Source organism: Aspergillus mulundensis, assembly GCF_003369625.1.
Source record: "Aspergillus mulundensis strain DSM 5745 chromosome Unknown scaffold_2, whole genome shotgun sequence".
Classification (NCBI taxonomy): Eukaryota; Fungi; Ascomycota; class Eurotiomycetes; order Eurotiales; family Aspergillaceae; genus Aspergillus; species Aspergillus mulundensis.
The window spans coordinates 1924417-1948472 of NW_020797890.1; the positions used below are offsets into that span (position 1 = coordinate 1924417).

The following is a 24056-nucleotide window of genomic DNA, read 5'->3' on the forward strand; positions in this document are numbered from 1 at the left end:
AGTCTTTATTTTATTAAAGACCGGGATTAAAAGGCTAATTTGCCTGTTAAAAACTAGGATTAAGAGGTTTGGGGTTAAAAGATTGCTAATTTACTTATTATAGGCCAGAGTTAAGAGGTTGCTAATTTGCCTATTATAGGCCGGAGTTAAAAGGTTACTAATTTACCTATTATAAGCTAAAGTTAAAAGGTTATTAAGAATCTAAATTTATTTATAAATTTATATTGCGGATTTAAGGACTAACATTAATATTAATATTAATATTAATTATATTATTCTTTTTTATAATTAGTAAGACAAGGGGATGCCTAGGTTTAGTAATTAGCTTTATAAAATACCTAGGTTTAGTAATTAGCTTTATAAAACGCCTAGGTTTAGTAATTAGCTTTATTACTATTTATTTTAAATAATATTATAGGTAATAGCTAGTAATTAGTTAAGTTTATTAGCTTGCTAGTTTATAAGCTATTAAAGTGTTTAGTTATTACTTAATAAGTTTAGTTAAAAATATAAATAAGCTAGTAGTTTATTAAGGGGCAAATAAGCTAGGCTAAAAAATAATAACTAAAAAAGTAAATAAACCTATAAATAGCCCGGAAAATAAAAAAATATCCACGGCAAAGGCAAAAATTAATATAAAATATTTATTAATATTAAAGTTAATTAGCTAGCTAGCTTTATTAGCAAGTGGTTATATAACTATTAAAATTTAATTATTAATTATAAAGGTTTATTCCTGCCTAGTTAGTTTTAAACTAAAGGCTAGTTTTAAACTAATAATATTATTAGTATATATTAGTAAGTTTACCTGTGTATAGCTTAAAGGTTACTTTAGCTTTAATAAAAATAAATTTATAAGCGCGGGGTATATAATTTTTTAAGCTTTTTATTTATTAACTTATGTATTTTCTATTTTTTAACCAAGAGATAGTAAATTTTTTATAACCTAGTAAAAAACTAACTAGTTAATATTCCATGCCGGGGGGTAAGCATACTAAGTAAAAAATAAAATAATTATATAATATATTATAAAGTTAATAAAAAATATTATCTCCTAATTAAACTCTCTCGTGAATTACTATTTAACCTGCTAAAAAACCTTTAACTAGTGGGCTAATATTACCAAGGCATTGTTTTATTTAGTTTAAGCCCCCTTTATATTATCTAGGATTATTAATTAAAAGGCCAAGAAAATAAATCTTTATTAAGGCGTTAAAAGTTAAAGAATTATTAAGAATTAAGGGAATAAATTATTAAGTCCGTTAGTTGGTTGTAAGGTAATAAGGTTCTTAAAAAAAAAGGCTATTGGCCAACTGCTAAATATAAATAAGTTCTAAAAGTTTAAAAGTTTAATAATCTTTTAATAAACAAGTAAAGAATAAAGTTATAAAAAGAATTAAGAAAGTAAATTTATTAAATTTATTAGTTAGTTAGAAGCGGGAAAGAGGTTTTTAAAAAGAAGAATAAAAAACAAATACTAGCTAATTAATATATAAATAATCTTTTAAAGCTTAGGAGTTTGGTTAATTATTTAGCTTAATAAAAGATAACTAAACAAATAAGTAAATAATAATATAAATAAATAGTAGTAAAGGTTTAAAAAAAGTGCTGCCAGGCCTCCCGGGCGCCAAGAATTGCTTAATTAGTGCCTTTTGGCCTAATCTTAATTAAAATGCCTAATTAAAATATTAAGTTATTTACTTAACTGGTTATGTCCTAGGACATGCTACTATTATTATTAGTAGGTAATTTAAAAAAGGATTTATTAATTTATTAATAATTCTCTGAAGGCTAACTACGTTCTTGATGAAGGAAAGGGGTCAGGGCGGTGCCCGACGGCAATATTGGATGCCGTCGGGGTGGCCGACCTTGACAACCTGTAAAACTCTTTATCCATCCCTAAAATATCTAGTTTAATATACTAAGCAATACAAGAGACTTCTACATACAGTAACTATTCATTCCTTTTAGTAGGGCTATCTATCTAGGAAGAGCGCGGAGACGGTCCGACGCTGGCCAGGCCTTTTGTTCTGATCTCCGTTTTGCTTTGCTTTGCTCGGCGGCTTGTGCCCTGTGACTGCCTCCGTGCTTGCCTGCCTCCATGAGGCCAGACTTGATAAAGTAATAATGTAGCACTGCACGGAGTAGTACTCCGTAAGGGCCCAATTTCCCAATTTTTGAGTGTGAACAGTGCACACTACTACCCTGGCCTAGGGTCTTCAAATCCCAAGTAAATGAACACCGAACTCAAAATAAACTTGGGTGCAGCACCCTGGTCCGAGTCGAAAGTCTTGACTCTGGGTTGATTAATTTATATTGCGAGCCCCTGAATAGACCCTGGTCGGCCGTTGTAAGGTCGAGCAACTACTCCGTACATATAGCCCTGGCGACGGCGTGCTCCAGCCTCCGTGGGCGGCACAAGCGCGGTCTAAACTCGCCCAGGCGGTCTCCGAACTGGGGAAGGAGTGCGTGGCTAACGGTCGCGGGGCCATGTTAGACTAGACCAGCGTAACGGCGAGGCTATCTACTGGACTATTGGTCTCTGGAATTGGGATGTGCGAACGACGGTGTCAAACTCAAAGGTAGAGCTCTCCCCAGTCCGTATGTTCTCCATGCTCATCTCCGCGCTCCAAAGCCCCGGGTCTAACGTTGCTCGCGCCGGGACTATTGATCTCCCTCGGACCTTGGGACTGGGTAGGGTTGGCGTCTGGAAGGCCGCAGCCGAAGGAGCCGAGAAAGGAGGATAGTACTCCTGGCGGTTGGGGACTGGTCTGGCCCTGGCCTCGTGGAGTTCGGAACCTGAAGTATACGATTTACGACCTGCGGAGTATGTACGGAGTACGGATGCGAGTACGGATGGTACATCGCTTGAACGGCGTGCTCCGTACATTATGGCATATTGACGAATAACTCCATTATGCCGGCCCCTGGCTGCGCTCCCCGAGTCGGACAGAGTATATGGTGCCAGAGGAGGATTCAGTAGGAAACGATATGAAATGGTTTCAAATAAATGGTTTTGGATTCGTGAAACCGTCCTGATGGGGACAGGATAGGACATTATGGATGTGTGTATATTTTAGATGCCTCAGCTCGCTGGAGACTCCGAGTTGCTACCTACCTTGTCGTTCGAAGTGGCTCCGTTTCGACGCATGGCCACAAGTCTCTCGCGGAGGATTCTCTCTCGTAGCTCGGTGCTGGAGATGCGTGCTGGAGCTCGTGGTCTATGGTTGGTGCGCTATGAACGGTGTTAGCATTGCTCACTAAACCGACTGACCATGTCGGATGACCATGTTTGGACAGGGGTACATGACTGGGATACCTTTCTATATATAAAAATCATTCACCCACCTCTTTAGCAGGACTCTTTAAGTTCTCAGTCTCGGGAGGCGGGGACTTTGACTTGCGGGGCGCAACATCGTCTTGATCAGCCATTCTCTGTCGTTTCCCAGTATGGACGGATACAGAAGAGGTGTTGCGCCGTCGTCGCGCGATGGGAGCATATCTCTGAATGGAGCGGCGTCGCTTTCTGTCTCCGCGGCTGCGGCTGCGGCTACGAGAGTCACGACGTCTCGGGCTAATACTCCTGCTGGAAGAACGCCCCCGGCTCCGGCTCCGGCTACGGCTGCGGCTGCGGCTCTCGCTTCGAGTCGAGTACCGGCGCCTACGGTCCCCGCCGCGATCTCTGCTGCGACTCAAACGGCGATCGTCACGGGTTCTGTGGCCCTTTGCAATATTAGCCGTCAATTCTCTCTTGTCATCTCGTGCATAAGGCGACGATCTGCGCCGGCCGGGCTTCCTGTCGCGGCTCCGCGATCGAGACCTGGATCTTGAGACAGACGGATCCCTTCGCCTGCGTCGGTCTCGGGGTGGGGGCGAGCGCGATGGGCTTGAAGAAACGGATCTTTGCTTTCGGTCTCTTCTGGGAGTACGTGAGCGTGAGGAATCACTGCGGGATTTGGATCTTGCTCGATCACCGTAATCAGGACTGCGTCTCCTCTGCCTCCGGCGGTTTCGGTCGGGTGAAACGGGATCACTAACTGATCGACGACGTCTGTTGCGGTCATGGCGGCGCCTGGGCGGCGGCGGCGATCGGGAAGATGACACAGATCGTGAGCGTGAGCGTGAGCGACTAGGTGACCTAGAAGGCCGACGGCCTCTGCGAGGACCGGAGGGGACGTACGAATCGAACTCTCGCCTCGGAGGCTGGTCCCGAAAGCGCTCACGCCTTGGTGGTGACCGACGTCGCTCAAAGTCCCGGCCAACAAATCCGCCTCTTCTTCCACCCCTGCCTCTGTCTGAGCGTTCTCTGCGTCTTATCTCCTCGATCTCCCGTTCCCGCGTGCGCTCCTGCTCCTTCTTCTTCCGAGCCTCTTCCGCTGCCTTTTCTGCTTCAATCTGCCGGATGAAAGTAAGCAAGAGACAGTATCGTTCGGTAAGGTAGGCACACCTTCTCTTGAATAAGCTCCAGCTTCTTCGCCTCTAGAAGCTCCTTGGCGACACCCTGAGGATTCTGCTGCGCGCTTAAGCACAACGACCATAGTTCCTTGCAAAATTTGGCAGTATCTTTGTCCAGGAATCCCGTAAGCTGGATTTGTAGCGATTTGATATCGGGCTAGATGAGGCGCAACTGTCAGCGGGTTTCATGAATTAGGACCGCGGAAAGTAGACTCGAGACATACAAACCGAGAACCTTCCAACAGGTTGAAACATAGCTCGATCACGACATCATCTTCATTTCCTAGAATTTCAGAGATCTTTCCCGCAATCCACCTGACGGAAAAGAGAGACTCGATTAGCAAACGGACATTTCTTCAGCGAAACCAGGCGAGGCTTCCGCGAGACTCACTTTTTCATGACCTCGATGTTCACCTTGGTCATATCCACCTTTTGGTTGAATTCTGGCGGGAATTTAGTCTGCCGTAACAGCTTCGCATCGACACGGGTCGCCATCTTGACGTATGAATTCTGAGAGGCGTGGTTGAGTTACGGAGGTGTAAATCGAGGGCGAGACACTGCAATGTGAAGAGTTGCGCTGCTGGTCCGTGCTGCTCGCTGCATCGGAGGCCGGAGCATGGTTCGACCGACGGGCCTCAATATGTCCTAATTAGGAAATAGAAGTTTGCGTCGTTAGAGGTCATTTAATTAATCATCAGAAGCTCGCTGTGAAGAAACATAATACACAGTAGCAGCTCTAGCTGCCAACTTGCTCACAGAAGATCAACTCGACGAGGTGGCTGCCAGTTCTCGCAGCACCCGGTTTACTTCCTCCCTTCCACGGCGCAGCTGATCATCTACTCTACCATCCTTGTGGATTGCCTTCATCTCATAGTGCAGCTCTACGAGCTCAGATGCAGCGCGGAGCTGGTCGTTCGTCGCCTCTGCCCGTATAGGGTTCGGCGTTGCCTCCGAAGGTGTTAGCCTTTCGTTCACAGTGACAAGGTTGAGCGCATCGTTATAGTCCTGTCGAGACAAGATCAGCGTTGCCCTTGGAACGAATATTTACTCAGGAAGTCGGCTTGGTGCACCCTGGGTGGTAAACATACACAAGCACGGAGGGATGTTAGATCAGACAAGATCTCTGCGACTTTCATGATGCTCGGAGTTCAGCTGCTTCTCCAACTCTATGGAGATTGGAGTCTCTGCGATAGATCCCCACAATACACTCGGATCTTTATCCGGCGTCTTTGCGCAACCGGGTCGATTGCTGTGATCGTTGAGATGAGGCCTGGAAGTCTTGAGAGTTTATGCAAATGCCAGAGAGTACATTTGACCTAGGATGCGATCATTTAATGGCCAAGGATCTTTATGAAGAGTCCATCGATGATAAGATAATGCACTGATGTGGTCATAGTGAGGATGGAGTGTTGGAGAAGGATAACTCCGAATGTCGCTCGGCTCTTCCGTGTTCCCCACAATCTTCGGCCAGCCTTCCGCTATATCGCCTTATATACGCGCTGGAATCTTCCCTCAAATATTCCAATTTAGTCACACCCCTCCTCTTACACACACATTCAGCATAATGGCAGCTTCAATAAGAAACAATTGCCGCAAGGTCATCTGCATCGGCCGCAACTATGCGTGCGCATAAGCCCTTCCAGTCCGCACCCTCGGCCCAAACTAACCCCGAGATCGCAGCGACCACATCACGGAGCTTAACAACACCAAGCCAAAGCAGCCCTTCTTCTTCCTGAAGCCGACCTCCTCGATCCTTTGCCCCGGCGAGGGCCCCGTTCTGCGCCCCAAGGGGACAAACCTACACTATGAGGTGGAGCTGGCTCTGGTAATGGGCAAGCGAGTCCGCGACCTCGACCCCAACGATGACAAGGGCGCGCTGGACGCTATCCACAGTCAGTCGCGCGCACCCCTTGTGATGATTACTGCGGCTAATTGGTTTTTGCTATGCACTAGGCTACCTCCTCGCCATCGACATGACCGCGCGCAACGTCCAAGACGAAGCAAAGAAGAAGGGCCTCCCCTGGACCATCGCGAAGGGTTTCGACACCTTCCTCCCCGTCTCGCAGGAAATCCTGAAGTCGCAGATCCCCGACCCGCACAATGCGTTCCTCCGGCTAAGCGTGAACAACCAGCAGCGCCAGGCTGATTCCTCGGGGCTGATGCTGTACCGCATCCCGCGGTTGCTGGCGGAGATCTCGCGCGTGATGACGCTGGAGAAGGGCGATCTGGTGCTGACGGGAACGCCGAAGGGTGTTGGGGAGGTGAAGAGCGGCGACGTGATGAAGGCGTCGATCGAGGTTGATGGGAAGGAGATCGAGGAGGGAAGGATTGAGGTTGAGGTGCAGGATCGCGAGGGCAGGTATGAATACCGGGAGACTTAGAGGCTGAGATGTACATATGTTTGTGAGTGATACAGTGCACATATATTGAATGAATAGATTTCTTGATCCAATATTGCTAGCTTCGCATCTGGATCAGCAAATGGGGTATGTATCGTTCGCGCTCTCTATCTACAATGCTTCTATGCGAGCCATTCAGAATCATGTCATGAGCTGCTCGTCTTCCTCGTCAACCGGAACAATAGGTATAGATCGTCTCGGCCTATTCTCCTTGCGAAAGCCAAACGGTCCACGACCCAAGCCCTCAGAGTCTCGTTTCACCGGAGTGCGCATCACATCCTCATCGACCTGTTCCTCATCCTTCTGGTCCTGCCCGAGTTTGGCGATTTCAGCCTCCATAAATGACAACACATTGCTCCATGAAACCCCAGCGCGACGGGTATGCTCCTTTAAGCGCTTCTTCAGACCCTCATCCTTCAACCCAGCCATGAAAGCGGGGATATAAGTCCCATCCGGTATCGTGAAACGGGGTCGTTTCCTAAGAGAAACCGCATATTGAAGGTACGCGCCCAGCGACCGACCATCCTGGATAAGCGATGCGAGTGTTTCCTGCACGTCAAGGACTTTTTTCGAAGGACTAGCAGTGACACCGCCTCGCTTGGGGGTACAAGATGCGTCAAGATCGGTCAGTGAGCCCCAGGTCGTTTCTGACGTAGTCCGGTCTAAGGCTTTGTCCCGAGTTGAGTGGCGCGATGCTGGGGTTGGCATTGAATCCGGGATGCGCATTTCTTGGTCACCGTCCTGGTCAGTTTGGGTTCGGACTAGCCGTGGTTTTGTGCTTGTTGCTGCTCGTTGTGAGTAGGGTTAGTAGATGCCTGTTCACCTGAGTACGACAAGATCAAAGTCTTACCTCTAGAATCTCTATCCGCAGCCAAGGTCTTCATAGACATCCAGTTCTGGGACTTAGCCGCCTGCTTCTCCAGCAGAGAAACCCCGTTTTCAAGCAGGCGGACCCGTCCCGTCAAGTCACCATTCTCACACTGAGTCCTTTCAAGTGTCTGCGCGAGACCCGTGAGATCCTGCTTCAATTGCGCTTTCTCCGTCTCCAAGACATCGCATTTCCCAGCAATTTCGCCAATCTGCACCTTCAGCTCCGCATTCTCAGTTCGAGTCTGGTCGAATTGCTGAAGGACATCCATGACTTTCGTGTTCAGCGGCACATTCGTCTGCTCGGAGAGGCCGAAGTTCTCATCAGCCCGAGTAATCTCTTGCTTCAGCGCAGCGTTCTCCTTCTCAAGCGCGCCGAGCCTCTGACGGGTTTCACCGATCCCAACTCTCAACGTCCCATTCTCGGCTTGTAGCGCATTGATCTTGTCGGACGTCTCAGTGACGGTAGCCGTCAATTCGCGATTTGCCTGTTCAAGTTTGCGAACCTGCTCGATGATTTCCTCGTAACGCTCGTCGTTGTCTTCCCCGCTATCTCTCCCGCTATGCGCCTCTAGGGCCCCGATCTTGGCGTCGGACTCGCGAATGTTTGTAATGAGTTGTTCCTTATCTAGCTTTTGTTGTTTCTCTAGCTGCTCGATGTGCTCAGCCTGAAGGTCAATGCTCTGTCTAAGGTGATCAATAGTGGCCATGGCCGAGGTGAGGAAGGAATTGAGTTCGTTCATTTTCTTGTTGAGTTGAATGTTTTCTTGGCGGAGTTGAGTGGCCCAGAGGAGAGAGGAAGGGGAATCAACGGCAGGATCCATGTTAAAGGTCAGAATCAGAGGTATTTTCGGGAATCAGTGACTGCAGGGAGACCTAGGTGGGGAAGGTCCCAGTGAATGCTGTGTTTGCAGTTGTGTTTGTTGAGGTGGGAAGTTGCGTCTCTGTAGGCATGGCTGAGCGGTTGGGTTAATCTAGTGACAGGTCGCGGGTGGAGGATTGGGTTGATATGCGGGGACGAGGAAGGGCAATCCTGCAAGCCCAGAAGCTCTTGTACGAGATCTACTTGGCCTGTCCTACAGATATAGTGAGGTGCCAGGTGCTAGAACTTAACCAAACGGAATGGCATTTACCTCTTGTCTATTGTGCTCCATACTTTAAGAAACCATCCCAGATCCATACACGTATCGGGTATTCATCCTCCCAATCACTCGGAGGACAAACACCTCCATGAGCAATACAATGTTTTTGCTCGCTTTCGGTCGAGCAGCATAGGAAAAGGGACGAAGGAAAAGAGGTTGAAAGAAATCCCAGAAGAGACAATCATGAATTACAGCATAAAAAATCGCACAAACATGTCGCATCTCCATAAGCATAGCAGAAACAAAGGAAACCATGAAACAGTAGTCGACTGTCGCCGCTACTGCTAACACATAAAATGCTGGAGACACAGAAAGCCACTTTTAAGGGATCCTCCTTTACCAAGAGAAGCTGCAACGATCAAAAACAAGTCTTTTTCCCACCGCAACTCGCCCTTGGAGCGGCAATCGTAACCCGCATCGAAGACATTAGGTGGCTCGGAAAATCAGGGAGTTTAGATGAGGTCAGCAACGTTCATGGGCATCTCCTCGATCTGGGTGCTGTAGAACTGCTCAATCTCGCGCATCATACGGACATCGTCGGCGGTGACGAAGTTGATGGCAACACCCTTACGACCGAAACGACCACCACGACCGATACGGTGAATGTAGTTCTCACGGTTGGCGGGGAGATCGTAGTTGATGACCAGGGAAACCTGCTGGACATCGATACCACGGGCCAGAAGGTCAGTGGCAATGAGGACACGGGAAGAGCCGGAGCGGAACTCCTTCATGATAACATCACGTTGGCCCTGCTCCATGTCACCGTGCATGGCGGAGACAGTGAAGTCACGAGCAGTGAGCTTGTCGGTGAGCCAGTCGACCTTGCGGCGGGTGTTACAGAAGATGACGGCCTGGGTGATGGTGACAGTCTCGTAGAGATCGGAGAGGGTGTCGAGCTTCCACTCCTCCTTCTCAACAGCAATGTAGAACTGCTTGATACCTTCGAGGGTAAGTTCCTGCTTCTTGACCAGGATACGGACTGGGTCACGCATGAACTTGGTGGTGACCTCGAGGACGTCCTGGGGCATGGTGGCGGAGAGCAGGACAACCTGGGTGGACTGGGGAAGGAGCTGGAAGATGTCGTAGATTTGCTCGGTGAAACCACGCTGCATAGGTCAGTATTTATCGCTCACGGCTAGGAGTCAGGCAACATACAGAAAGCATCTCATCGGCCTCGTCGAGGATGAACATCTTCATCTGGTCGGTCTTGAGGACACGACGCTGGATCATGTCGTGGATACGGCCGGGGGTACCGACAACGATCTGGGGGCCCTCACGGAGAGCGTTCATGTCGTCACGGACAGCGGTACCACCAATGCAGGCGTGGCACTGGATGTTCATGAAGTCACCAATGGCGATGACGACCTTCTGGATCTGCTGGGCCAATTCACGGGTAGGAGCGACAATCAGAGCCTGGCAAGCCTTGACGTTGGGGTCGAGCTTCTGCAGAGCGGAGATGGAGAAAGTAGCGGTCTTTCCAGTACCGGACTGGGCCTGAGCGATGACATCGTTGCCTGAAGCAAGTTATTAGCGCTGTGTTGAGCCACTTTGCGCTGATTTCTGGACTTACCCTTGACGATGGGCAGGATGGCACGCTGCTGGATAGCAGAGGGACGCTCGAAACCGTAGGCGTAGACACCTGGAAGCCGAAAACTGTCAGAAAATCTCCCCACTTTCTTATATTGGGGAACATCAGCACGTACCGCGAAGCAGCTCGGGCTTCAACTCCATGGAGTCGAAAGAGTCGGTGATCTCATCGTAGTTGGACTCGATCTGGCCTGAAGAGAGTTGTTAGCGTAAACCGCTGCCTTCACCGTTTAACCGCCGTGGGTAGTGCAAGAATTTTCTGTCCCGCTGCCCTTCCAGATCACGAAGAAAATCCTTGCCATAACACGAGACGAAACGGAGGGTGATGTAGAACATACTGTCGGGGATCTCCTCGAGACCCTTGTCGTTGGAAGCCATATTTGCGGTTGGTATAGGGGTGATCACAGCAACGGACTGTGATCGAACGAAGACGGTGGGGGTTTGGGAGTTGAAGGGTTTGTTCCTTAGCGACGAAGCGGCCCGGTGGGGTTTTGCTGTCGCTGAAAATCTCAGTCAAAAAGACTCGTCGGATGAGCGTTGATGACTAGAACCACAGGCCTCCGGAATAGAGACTGACAGGAACTAGTAGTAATGATAGATGTTGTAAAAGTTAAGACTTGAGAAGTGGGAGAAGAGAGAAAAAAAGTTGGAAGAAGTGGTGGATCTTCTGGTGGTGGGAAAAATCGATTATTCTGGATGGGGGAAAGCGAACTTTTCTCTGCTCGCAAATCTTACTGGCTGTGACGGCCAAGCGTCGGTCTTGTATGGCTAAATTACCCTTGCCGCCTGAACTTTCGTACGATTTTTCTGCCCAACAAGCCACAACCGCCTTCCCCTTTTAGTCATGCCCACCTTCTTTTCTACGCAGAATATAGAATTTCTGGAGAGTTGACTTTTGGGTTGTTTGAACTAGATTTGCTTGAGCCGCCCATTGGATGGCCGTTATTTCGCCTCTTGAGTCACCCTGTTCTTATCGTTGACTCATCGGGCAACATTTGCCGCTGAGACGCTTACAAACGGGCAAACATCCGACACTTGAAGCGAAATGCCAGACATAACCACCCTGGATAGTCATCGCGATACAGTCGACGAGTCAGCCGCACGTGATGCGATCCCAGGACACCCTTTAGGCGTTAAGCCCAGTGGCAATGCCCTCTTCGCCGCTGAGAACCTGCGAAGCGCGATTGGCACGCTCGGCTTGGTACCCGACGAGCTGATCCTGATACTATTGGAGTTCCTGGACTGCCGCAGCCTCCTGCAGTTGGGCCAGACATGCAAGGCATTCGCTGCCTTTACCAGGACAGAGGATCTATGGAAGACGCTCTTCATCCGGTAAGCATGGCTAGCTTTGAGTTCGGAGCTACATATTGCATGGCATTGAACTGTAATCGCTAAAGTTTGCTAGGTCTCCTCCTGCAATGTTTACTTGGAGAGGAACATGGCGTGCCACGTACCTGAACTTACCGCAGTCCAAAGTCGCTTCCCTAGACTGCTCGAGCCTGTTCTCAGACGCCCTACACCGCCCATTCTACTGCGCGCACATTTCGCTGGAGCCATTTGCATCCAACATTCCAGCTCGGAACCAAATCACCCGGCTACCAAACCTATCTGCGGAAGAATTCCAGGAGGAATGGTCTGATACTCCCTTTATCTTGACGGAGCCTGTGAAGGAATGGCCTGTATACCATCAATGGTCGGTCGAGACACTACTGCCAAAGCATGGAGAGACCCTCTTCCGAGCAGAGGCAGTCGACTGGCCTTTTCGGACATACGTGGATTACATGAAGAACAACTCGGACGAAAGCCCTCTATATCTCTTTGACAAGGAATTTGTCTCCAAGATGGGTCTTAAGGTCGGCCCGCCAAACGAGGAACCAGGGACGGCTTACTGGCCACCACCGTGCTTCGGCGAGGACTTCTTTTCGGTGTTGGGCAATGATAGACCGGACAGACAATGGCTTATTATCGGACCTAAACGTTCCGGAAGTACTTTCCACAAGGATCCCAATGCGACCAGCGCGTGGAACGCGGTCATCCGTGGCTCCAAGTACTGGATCATGTTCCCATCGTCATCAAAGCTCCCTCCCCCGCCCGGCGTCTACGTCTCGGAGGACCAAAGCGAAGTGACCTCTCCATTGAGTATCGCGGAGTGGCTGCTGGGTTTCCATGCCGAGGCTCGCCGTACACAAGGCTGCATTGAGGGAATCTGCGCGGAAGGAGAGATCCTCCATGTACCCTCTGGATGGTGGCATCTGGTTGTCAATCTGGAACCTGCCATCGCGCTTACGCAGAACTTCATTCCACGTGCACACTTGACTGCCGCTCTGGACTTCCTTTCCAACAAAGCAGACCAGGTCTCCGGGTTCCGGAAGGACGTGAGCAACCCATACGAACGTTTCGTGGCCAAAATGCAAGCATCCCACCCAGAATCACTCCAAAGTGCTCTAGATGAGCTAAAGAAGAAGGCCGAGGGCAGAAAGCGCAAATGGGACGAGATTGTCCACGGGAAACCGGACACAAATGATGCTAACACTGAGTCCGGGACCGGTGGATTCAGCTTCGGATTTGGTGGCGATGATAGTGACGCAGAAATTCCATGAACGAAGTCTTCGGATTATCAATGCAGTGCTATCTACGCTTGCGTCCGCGTACTTGCGTCCGCGTACAGAAATGTCGGAACCAGAAAGCATCCCATGCAGAGGTATCAATGACAAGCAACCGACTTCGTCGCAGACATGTTCTCCCCAAAGGCCAGATAACCGACGAACGCCCCAGCAGCGACGGCAAGCATAACGAAACCATTATAAGTCATAAACAGAAGCCTACACGGTTAAGCGGGCGGTCAAAGAGATGAGAGGTGACGCGAACTTACATGATGAAGAAGCTATAAAACACCTGCACGCCATAGAGCGCAGCCATGGTGATCTTTCCCCTCCGCTCGACAGCCCTCCTGTTATCACTACCTACAAGTAGCGGTGAGCTTGAGTTGGGGAGAAATGCTTCGTCATGAAATTCAGGTCCAGGTTCAGTGTGCGTGACAACTTCATCGGCGATCTCATTGCCTTCAAGACCGGTCAATGGCACTCCCACTCTGGAGACAGACACTGGGGCCAGAGATTCAATCCACCGACATATAAGACACATATAGAACATATAATACCCATAGTGGAATAGAAATATATAAGAAGGGTGAACTTACTACCAACCACAGCCGCAGAAAACGCGCTCAGTCGTCGCGCATGTGCTACTTCGTACCGCCGTGTAACTTGTCTAACACCCTCGTACCCTGCCGCCAAGAGCACAATGACAACCAGAGAACCGAGGAGAGAGAGAGGTCCTGTTACACGCCATGTCGAGAAGACAATGCAGAGGTTCTTGGTGGACCAGGTGAAGAGCATCTGCAGGTGCTGTCAGGATCGTGCTAGTAAACAGATGCACCTTTTCGGCGGCCGAACCCAATCGCCAAGAATCAGTTGGGCTTATGGATATATAAACTCACGTTCATGCTACACTGATCTCCTCCCATATCCATATCGCCGTGCCCGTGATGGCCGTGGTCCATATCCATATCCATATGGTGCATCTCCATCGTTACTGATAGTAGGGGGAGCCGCGGGTTGTCGATGAGCGTCGGAAACAGGTATCCGCGAAATAGGCTCAAGATCAAATATCAATAGGTTATGAATAGAGCCAGCGCCAGATGCAAATCAGTCAACGAAATCCAATTTGGTGAGACAGAATGAAAGAGCAAGGGAGATGAGCGAGTTGTGTACGGAGGACTAAATCGACAAACACGCAAAAACTCCGCTTTATGTAAATATTATATACCGCTTTGCTTACCGCTTTTTATCTACCCCTTAAAAAAAAATTTTACCTTTAGTATAGCTAGGTTATTATATAATTTTTAAAGCCTTTATAATAGGTCGGCCACCTATTAATCTTAATCCTTATTAAAAAGAAATTAAAGATTTTTTTATAACTAATTTTTATATTAATAATATTACTTTGTACCTAAAGCACAAGCACTATTTTAAAGTTAGTAAGTATATAATTTAAATATACCTTTATAACTAGGGTATTAAATAAAATATATTTTTAAGTAATATTATATTTTTAAATAATAACTTAGCCCTTTATACTTAAATTAAAGTTTTAATATATTAGGTTAGCCTTAGTAAAGTTAATATTTTTAAGGTTTTATATTTTAAAGGGTTTAAGATTTAGACTTATATACTAAAATATATTTATATAAAGCTTAAAATACTGTATTAAACCTAAAATTTAATTTTTAATAAAAAAAAAATAAATAAGGTTATAAAAACTTTTTATATAAAGCTTAAATCTAGTTAAATTAAAGGTTATAAATAAAGCATGCTAGTAAGTTATTTTTAAAGCAAGGGATTATTAATTAAAAGGTGCGGGTAATTTAAAATATATATTACTTTTATAACTTTTTTTTACCACTAACTTTATATAAAAATTAGCTTTTTTTAATATATAAAGAACTAGCACCTAAGGCTATATAAAAATACTTATATAACTTTTAGTATTACTAGGGTGCTTATATTATATCTAGGCTAAATTTTATTTAATTTATTAATAGCTATTTTAAGCTAGCTTTATATAGTATTAAGATTTATATAGTTATTAATACCTATTTTTAATATATTATTTAAATTTATATAGGTATTAGCTTTTATATAGCTGTAAGTATACTTAAGTAGTTCCTAAATATATTTAAAGTTACTTTAAGGTAGCCTTGCTTTATATAATTTAATTAAAAGGGGGAAATAGTTTTTTTAACTAAGGCCTAGTATAAGCTTTAGTAATTATATTATTTTAAAATTTTTATTAAAAATTATTATTTATATAAAACTAGTACTGCAAACCAGTAAATTAAGGCTTAGTAGGGGTAATTAACTAAAGGTTTACTTTTTTAATATTAAGTAAGTTTTTATATGGTAACTTTAATCTTATACTAATTATATTAATAGGCATACTTTTAAACCCTTATATAAAATAAGCACTTTTTTAAAAATATTTTAGCTAATTAAATTACTTTATACGTAATTTACATGCCTATTATTTTAATTTAGATTATATTTTTTATATAAACCTGGAATAACCACCCTATTTATAGGTAATAAAACTAGCTATACCTTATTACTAGCAAGCCTTTTATAAACTATTACTACCTAGTAGCTAGTATATAAAACTATGGTATTAAGTTTAATTTAAAGCTTTTTAAGTTATTATAAAAAAATATACAGGCCTGGGGTAAATATTATTTTAAATATAATTTAATTTTAACTAATTTTTATATACTAGATTTTAATAAGTATTTACTAGCTAAAACTTATACTTGGACTTGTACAAAGCTTTTAAAACTTAGCTTTAATTTTAAAAGCCCTTTAAAAAGTACTAGAAATAATAATAATTACTTATTTATTTTTTTTTATATAGTGTACCTTGCCCTTTAAACTAAGCTTAAAGCTTATATTAAAAATAAGCTTAAACCTAAGCTTAAGCTTTTAAAAAAGCCTATTAATATATTTAACTAGGATTTATAGTTTATTTTAAATAAAATAAAAAAGGTGGAGTATAATAAAAAACCTGGTAAAAATAATAATATACTTGCTTAACTTAGTTAACCTTATTTATAGGTTATTATATAAAAACGCAAAAACTTATTTTATTTTAATAAAAAAAACCTTTTTATACATAACCTTTTAAAATACTTTTATTAAAATTTTACCCTATAACTAGACGGCCTTATAATAATATATTAGGTTATAAATTATACCTTACTTATAATAAGCCTTTACCCCCTTTATAATTTTATATAAACCCTTAATATTATATAAACCCCTAGCCTTATACAGGGAACCCGGCTCCCCCTAGTAAAAAGGTTATTTTAATTAAAAATAATAATAATATACCTCCTGCCTTTTTTTAAAAAGCCCTTTAGGTCTTTGCCCTTGCTTTTTTATCACTAAAAAAAAATTTTTTTAAATACTTTTAGTATTTTAACTATATAAAAAAAGCGGAGGATTACTAACAAAAGTTTATTACTTATATAACTTAAATTTTAATACAAGAAACTTCTTGCAAGGTTAAATTTTACCTTTTTATATAAAAAAAAATTTATAAAATTTGGAAGCCTTTATCCTGTAATTTTATTAGTATATTAAATTAACCTTTTAAGGTTTAATCTTATTAATTTAATTAACTACTTTTTTTAAATATTTACTTTATATAAATCTATCCTTATATAGTTATTTTATATAAGAACTTTATTAAGGCCTACTTAATCCAGGAAATAAAAAAAAACATGTATAAACTTTAAAATAAAAATAACCTATGCCTTACTACTGTAATTTAATTCTAGCTATACCTAGTCTACCTTTAATAATTAAATAATAAAATATAAAAAATAATTATTATTTTTAATTAATACAAGGTTCCAGGCAAGAAGAATTATTTAATTTATATAATTATTATAAAAAATATTATTAAGTTTATACCAAAGCTAGATTAAATACCCCCTAGAAGGTTTGCTAAAAAAAAGATAGCTATATAAAAGCTAAAAATTAAGGTAAAATTAGTTATATAAAAACTAAAGGTTAAGGTAAAGCCTAAGCCTAAAAAAAAGGTAGTTATATAAAAGCTATAAATTAAGGTAAAATTAGCTTTTATACAAGGCCTTAAGATTAAAGGAAAACTAGCTTTTAAAAAGTATTTAATCTTTGTGAGGCGCTTTTGTATACTGCGCTGAGCTTAGGAGAACGTGAATTACCGCAATAGGAAAGCGTTGTATATTTATAGTAGGAACTAATTACTAATTCTTTAAGTTAAAGTTTTAAGTTAAACTTAGTGTTTTATATATTATATAACTAACTGCCGCCTTAGCACGCGGTTAAATTAACACCAAAGTTCCTTTATTAGGTGGCCTTAGGCCGCCGGATTATATTATTATAATATTATATAGTTATAATACTATAATAGTAATAATAGTGCTTTTTTTTTTTAAGTAATTGCACCCTTGCAATTTATAAATTTATATTTTTTTTTTATAAAAAGTAATTTAAATTATAAATTTTATTAAGCGCTATAAAATAAGTTATTTTTAGGTTTATAAAGTGTTATAATTCGCGTGTAATTTATGTTTAAAGTTAAGGGTAAAAAATTAATTTAATTATTTTATTTTATTACTAGATTTAAATATAATGTTGCTGCCTGCGGTGGCTAAGTGTAGTATTTTAGTTTTAATACTAAAGCGCCCTTGCAATCTTTCTCTCTTTTTTTTTTTTTAAATTTTTTTAACTTTTAAAGCAAGATAGCACCTATAAGTATACACCTTTTTTATTATATTTTTATTACTTTTTAATTATTTAATTATATTTTTAAAGTTAAAATACCCTATATTTACCCTTTTTTATGCTTTTTAAGCGCGGTGTTGTTTATTTTAATAATATTAGTTATATATTAGTATTATTAGGCCTGTATATTTTATTTTACTTTATACTTAATTTTTATAATAAGGCTTTAAGTTTTAAATAGCTAAATCTTCTTATTTTTACACTTTTTTTAATACTTTTAGCGGTTGTTTGTAATATATAGTTATTTTATTTTAGTTATTAATATATTACTATGTTAGCTTTTTATCCGCCTTTTTTTTATGCCTTACTACGTACTTGCCTTTTTAATTTAGTTAATAAGCTTCTTACATTTAATTTTCCTTATTTTTATATTTTTAAAATTATTTTTAGCAGTTAAATTAAACACAGCTTGCCTTTATTATAGTTTTTATTTTATTATATATTTTTAACCCTATTTTATTTTTTAAGGTCTCCTATGCTTGCTTTTTACTTTATATTTTTCTTACTTTAATACCTAATATAGTTTTATATCACGCTTTAAATACTATTATTAGTAGTTATTTAGCTTATTATAGTGTTTTATTTCGCATTTTTTTATTATAATAGTTAAGCCTTGGTTTTAGCCTTTACTTTTTATTTTACTTTTAATATATAGGGACTATATTTCCCTGCCCATGCTTTGCAGTATTAATTATTAATATACCTTTTAAAATTACTTACTTTTATCACGCTCGCGCTACCGCCCTTATTACTAACTTTATTATTATTATTTTTTTTATATTTTTAGTATAACTTTTAGCCCTAGCCCTAGCTTTTTTAATACCCGCCCTGGCCTTTTTTACTTTACTACCCCTTAATTTACTCCAGGCTTGCTATTTTTAGTACATGCTTTTTACTACCTAAAAAATTAGTTATTATTTTTATGCGTGAGTAATAACCTAGTATCTTAAATATACTAAGCCCGCGGGTAAAAAATATAATTACTATAAGAATAACTATAAAACCCTAGTAAAGTATATTATATTTAATATAACTATAATTTAATTAAAACTACTTTAGGTTCTAGGCCTATATAATATTATATATATTAATAATAATAATCCGCAGGAGAACATAAATATTATAATATTAAAAAAAGCTTATAACACCCTTTTTATAGCTATTTAGGCCACTATAATTATAGGTGTAGTTACCCTTTTTATTAGTTTAGTTATACTAATATTTAGTTTAAAATTTTTTTTAGCTAGTGCCCGTGTGGTCCGTAATAATATTATTACTTATAAGTTATAATTATACTTTACTAATATTATTTATACTAATACTACGTGTAGTTTTTATTTACACCTTTGGGCCTTTTACCACCGCTACTTTAGTAATTACCTTTATTTTTTATGCTAGCGCGGCTTTAGCTGCTAACTATATATTTATATATTTAATTTACTTTATATTATATTACTAACCTTATTATAAATCTATATTTATTTTAATTTAGTATTTATTGCGCTACAACGCTGTTTAAGGTTGTTATTTAGTTAGCTTTTATATTAAGGGTTGGTGTTAATACCTTGCTAGGCGTTATTTTTATGTTAGGTGTTTAAGGTTTTGCGCGCTGCGCCGCCTAGGCGCTTGTTTAAGTTTTGTTTTTTATTTTATTTTATTTTTTATTTTATTTTTTTTTTTGCTAAAGGCCCTGCGGGCGCTGCTAATTGGTAAAAATAAAATACTTTTTTTTTTTTTATAATTACTTATAGCTTATAGAGAGTAGACTTCTAAGTGCACCTTTTTTTTACTTTTTATAGTTTATTCTTATAAAATTACTTAAACTTATTAAGTGCTATAGTTTTAATAATATAAGCCTTTAGCTTTTATATATTATTTTTTGTGTTATTTTAACCCTGCTATTTTATAAGGTATTATACTTTACTTTTATATTTATAAATATTAAGAATTTTTTTAATAAAGTATTTTTTCTTGCTATTTACTAATATAAGGCCAATATTTAATGCTTAGAAAGGGTTACCTTGGTAGGGTTTTAAAAATATAATATAAAAAATATTATATAACTAGTGTATATTTAGTGGGAGTAGTAGCTTATATAACTACCTTTTTTATTTTATAATTATTAAAAATAGGCTAATAAGTATTTTACTTAATTTATGATTTAGTCTTGTGGACTTAATATTTTTTATATAAAGTATAATATGGTTATTAATTTTAAAACTTATTTTTTTACACTTTTTGTTATATTACACGGCTATTACCTTTTTTAATTTTTATAATTGCTTTTTTAGCTTTGCACGGATTTTTTTAAATTCTATAGTTTTTTAAAATTTAATATTTAACGCGTGCTTAGGTCCCTTAATATTAATATATATAGTGGCTTTTAGGTTTATAAGGGCCTTAGTAGGTGTGTAACCTATAAATTATTTATACATGTTATTATTTATAAATTATGCTATTTTAATCTAGCATGGTTAATTATTTTAGTGCTAGTTAATATAGGCGTGAAGATAGTGTTTAAGAACTTAGTTTTACCTTTTAGTTTAATTATTTATTTATAGGTAATATATAGTAAATAGTTTTTATTTTACGCCCAGGTAGTGGCTTAGCGTGGCCTAAAATATGCTAGTAAAAAAACTTTTGTAATTATTAACCATGTTTTTTAGTATGTTAATAAAGCAAAAAACATTGTTTATAAGGGTATTTATAAGTTATTTTATATTAATACTTTTTAAGCAAGGGATGTATTATATAAATTTAGTATATATTTTAATTACTACTAGAATAATATTATATATATACTTATTATACTTTGCGGGTGGTAGTCCAGTAATAAAATCTATGCTAATTTATTTTACAAGCGCTTTTAGTAAATTTAGTGGTTTTAAAAGTTTATATAGCTTGTGTTTATAAACCGCGATTTATTAGTATTTATTATATTTTTTAACATGCTTTTTAATATGTTTGGTTATATCTAGCTAATAATACCTTTATAAAATATTTATAATAGTAATATTAACACCTTAGTGTCCGCCTTGGGGTTTATTATAATTTACTTTTATAATTTTTTTATATAATGCTACTAACTTTGGCATATAAACTTAATTTTTAAAATATAATAAACTATTATTTACTATTTTTTAATACTTAAAATTCTTTGCGTGTTTTAAATTTGCAAGATTACTTTTTATTTTTTTAAACTTTTTATTATAGTCTTAGGCTACTTATAGTAGTTTTTTAATACTTAATTATAATTTATTTATATACTAGTTTTTATTAACTATAGCTGCTTGTATATTAATCCATAACTTAAATTTAGGGTATAATAGTATTTAATTATTTAATTACTTTTATAATTTGCAAAGAACTATTCTGCCTATAGCTTTTTTTTTTTTTTTTGGGAACATAGTTCATCCTTTTATTTAAAGTATTTACCAGGTTTCTTACCCCTAGATAGTGCTTAATAATAAAGTTAAAAGCTATAAGTTTTTTAGCTTATTATGCTTGTTTTTATGTTAGGTCCTTGGTTATTATAAACTATTATAAATTATTATAGTTTATAAGTACCTTAATAGGGAACTTATTGCCTTTAAGGTAGTATTTTTAAACTTGGAAGTATTTTATAATTACAAGCATTTTAAAGTTATAGGTTTTATAATAGGTTTTTACGTTTTTTAACTTATAAAACTAAAAAGTAATTAAATACCACTATGCGTTCTTTACTAACTAAAATAATATTTTAGTAATAGTATACCCTAAGGCGTTGGTTTGTAATTATATATGTAATTTTAGGTTAAAGTATTTTAATAAGGGCTACTTTATAAACCTAAAGCGTAATATATTAAATGCTTTTAATACTTTTTTTTTTAATAGGTATTTTATAACCATGTTAATTTTTATAAGGTTAAATAGCGCTGCCGTGACTTAGCTATAATTTTTAATAAATCTTTAATAAAAGCTGTAAAATCCTAAGAAAAACACTACTTTTTTTATATTTTTTGGTATTAGTTACTTTATAATAGTCTGGACCCTTTTTAGTTTTATTTTAATTTTATTAGTAGTTATAATAAAGCCCAAGAAGTTAATCTTTTTAATATAAAATAAGTATTTACTAACTTTTATATATAGCTTAAAATCACGTAGTCTCTTAAGAATTATTTGTATATATTATTTATATTTCTTCTTGTTTTTTAAAAAGATAACAATATTATTTAAGTAAGTAATATAAATTATATTAATTAGCCTAGCTAGGGCGTGGTTTATATAAAATTAAAATATTACTAGTATATTTACTAGTTTAAAAAGTATAACTTAGTATTTATAAAGCCTAAAGCGTGTTTTAAATATTATTTTTTATTTATTTTTTTTATAAATTTAAAGCTTGTGATATATATCGCGCAGATTAAGCTATATAAAAATCTTTTTTATTTTTAAATAGTTAAGGGTCGTGTTAAGTAATAGTAAGGGGTATATATTTTTAATTATAATAGTATTTAGGCCTTGGTAGTTAATATAAAAACATAGGCTGCTATTTTTTTTTAGCGTAAATAATACCAGAGCTCCCGCAGGGCTTTTTAATAAATATATTTAACTTTTTTTTAGGGCTTTTTTAATATATTTGCGTAGGACCTTAAGCTTTTTTAAAAATAATAAATAAATATACTTACTTGGAGGCTTAACACTAGGTTATAACTTAATTATATAATTATATAAGTAATAAAATGTAAGAATATTTGCCTTTGCTTTAGAAAATATATTTACGTATTTATAGTATTATTTAGGTAGTAAGATTTTTTTAACCTTTGCCTTATTAAGGTGTATTGTAACATGGTCTTTTTACTTAAAAATTTATATTAAAAGTACTTTAACTCCCGTAGTAATTTCTGCGGTATATTTTTATACTATTATTATATACTGCAAGTATTTAGGATTATACTTTACTTTTTAACTATATATTTAATTACTAGTACACTAGTTTAAAATAGGTATTACGGCTAAAAGCCACGGGAACCCTAAAATTATGTTATAATTATTAATATTAATAGCTTTAAAGTTTTATTAATAGTGTTGTATATTACGCGCAAAATCTCTGGCATAAACCATAAGTATATATTTCCTGTAAAATATTACCGTGTGGCTATTAATTACGCGTACTTTATAAGCTAATTTTTTATTTTATATAAAATAAAACTTTGCCCAGTACTAGTTTATAAAATTTACTTTTACTTTAAAGTTAATAAAAACTTTTATATATTATTATTTTTTATTTTTTTTTTTTATTTTTACCTAGATTACCTAGGCCCGCGGCGCACTTTTTTATTTTATATAAACTTTTAAAGCTTACACTGTGTAAAGTTTTAGGGTTTTATGTTTTTTATATTATTAGATTTACTTAGGGGTTACTATTATAAAAGCACCTTTTTTTCCTAACCTCTGCCTGGTAACTAGTAATATTATTTAAAGTGTTTAATATGGCTATAGTTTAGGTATTTGCCTGGGTATGGCTTTTTTATAAATAAGAAATTATTTAAATTATTAGGTTATTTTATACCAGTATTTGCTTTTACGCTTTTTTTTATAGTAAAAAGTGCCTTAACTTTGGTTGCTAATAGCCTTGTGCAAGTTTAGTTAAAAAAACTTTTTTTTTTTTTTATAATAGTTTTTTTTTGCTCGGGCATGTTATTTTTAATACTTGTTAAGTATAATATATAGTTATTATAGCGCTTTAGTTCTTAGTGTTTATAAATAAGGGACTTTTTTTATATATTTTTTAGGATTTTCTAGTACAGGTGTCCTTGGCGCTAATTATTATTATACTTATAAGGTAGGTATTTCTTAATTTAGTTTAGTAACTATATAAATTACCTAATAATTTGCCATGGTTACTATTTTATGTTGCCCTATTTAATAAGTAAATTATTAACAAGCACTATTTTATTATTAATTATTTTAACTAAAGTATTAAAAAATTCCTTCCAGGTAAACGCAGGTTTTACCTTATGGATATTAAACTATTTACATTAACGGTCTTTTGCTAAAAATTTAATAAATTAAGATATTTTGCAATTATTATTAGGGTAGTAGGTTAGAAAGGTTTTAAAGTGCGTTTTTATATTTAATTTTTAATTATTAAATTTCTTAATATTATTTACTTAGTATAGTTTTATAAATAGTAATTTTTTTAAAAAATCCTTTTTAGGGCGCGCAGCTGTTACTATAACTAGTTT

At 38.0% G+C, this 24056-nt stretch overlaps 6 protein-coding genes across 6 annotated transcripts; 2 read left to right on the top strand and 4 right to left on the bottom strand.

Annotated features, from left to right (window-relative positions):
• Positions 1–1980: 1980 nt before the first annotated feature.
• Positions 1981–4950, bottom strand: DSM5745_03284 (PWI domain-containing protein; the record flags this gene model as incomplete). Its single annotated transcript, XM_026745300.1, has 8 exons — positions 1981–2217; positions 2337–2498; positions 2534–2820; positions 3115–3235; positions 3349–4395; positions 4448–4612; positions 4680–4770; positions 4847–4950. 8 exons carry the CDS (start codon positions 4948–4950, stop codon positions 1981–1983), a joined length of 2214 nt encoding a protein of 737 aa, XP_026606166.1.
• Positions 4951–5217: 267 nt separating this feature from the next.
• On the bottom strand, positions 5218–5591 carry DSM5745_03285 (uncharacterized protein; the record flags this gene model as incomplete). The annotated part of the gene is made up of 2 exons (XM_026745301.1): positions 5218–5460; positions 5544–5591. 2 exons carry the CDS (start codon positions 5589–5591, stop codon positions 5218–5220), a joined length of 291 nt encoding a protein of 96 aa, XP_026606167.1.
• Positions 5592–6019: 428 nt separating this feature from the next.
• Positions 6020–6836, top strand: DSM5745_03286 (fumarylacetoacetate hydrolase family protein; the record flags this gene model as incomplete). Its single annotated transcript, XM_026745302.1, has 3 exons — positions 6020–6078; positions 6136–6347; positions 6409–6836. The coding sequence occupies 3 exons, from the start codon at positions 6020–6022 to the stop codon at positions 6834–6836; spliced, it is 699 nt and encodes a 232-aa protein (XP_026606168.1).
• A 159-nt stretch (positions 6837–6995) lies between these two features.
• On the bottom strand, positions 6996–8545 carry DSM5745_03287 (uncharacterized protein; the record flags this gene model as incomplete). Its single annotated transcript, XM_026745303.1, has 2 exons — positions 6996–7639; positions 7705–8545. The coding sequence occupies 2 exons, from the start codon at positions 8543–8545 to the stop codon at positions 6996–6998; spliced, it is 1485 nt and encodes a 494-aa protein (XP_026606169.1).
• Positions 8546–9315: 770 nt separating this feature from the next.
• Positions 9316–10828, bottom strand: tif1 (putative eukaryotic translation initiation factor 4; the record flags this gene model as incomplete). Its single annotated transcript, XM_026745304.1, has 5 exons — positions 9316–9969; positions 10019–10377; positions 10434–10502; positions 10567–10641; positions 10789–10828. The coding sequence occupies 5 exons, from the start codon at positions 10826–10828 to the stop codon at positions 9316–9318; spliced, it is 1197 nt and encodes a 398-aa protein (XP_026606170.1).
• A 667-nt stretch (positions 10829–11495) lies between these two features.
• On the top strand, positions 11496–13050 carry DSM5745_03289 (putative F-box and JmjC domain protein; the record flags this gene model as incomplete). Its single annotated transcript, XM_026745305.1, has 2 exons — positions 11496–11782; positions 11856–13050. 2 exons carry the CDS (start codon positions 11496–11498, stop codon positions 13048–13050), a joined length of 1482 nt encoding a protein of 493 aa, XP_026606171.1.
• Positions 13051–24056: the final 11006 nt, after the last annotated feature.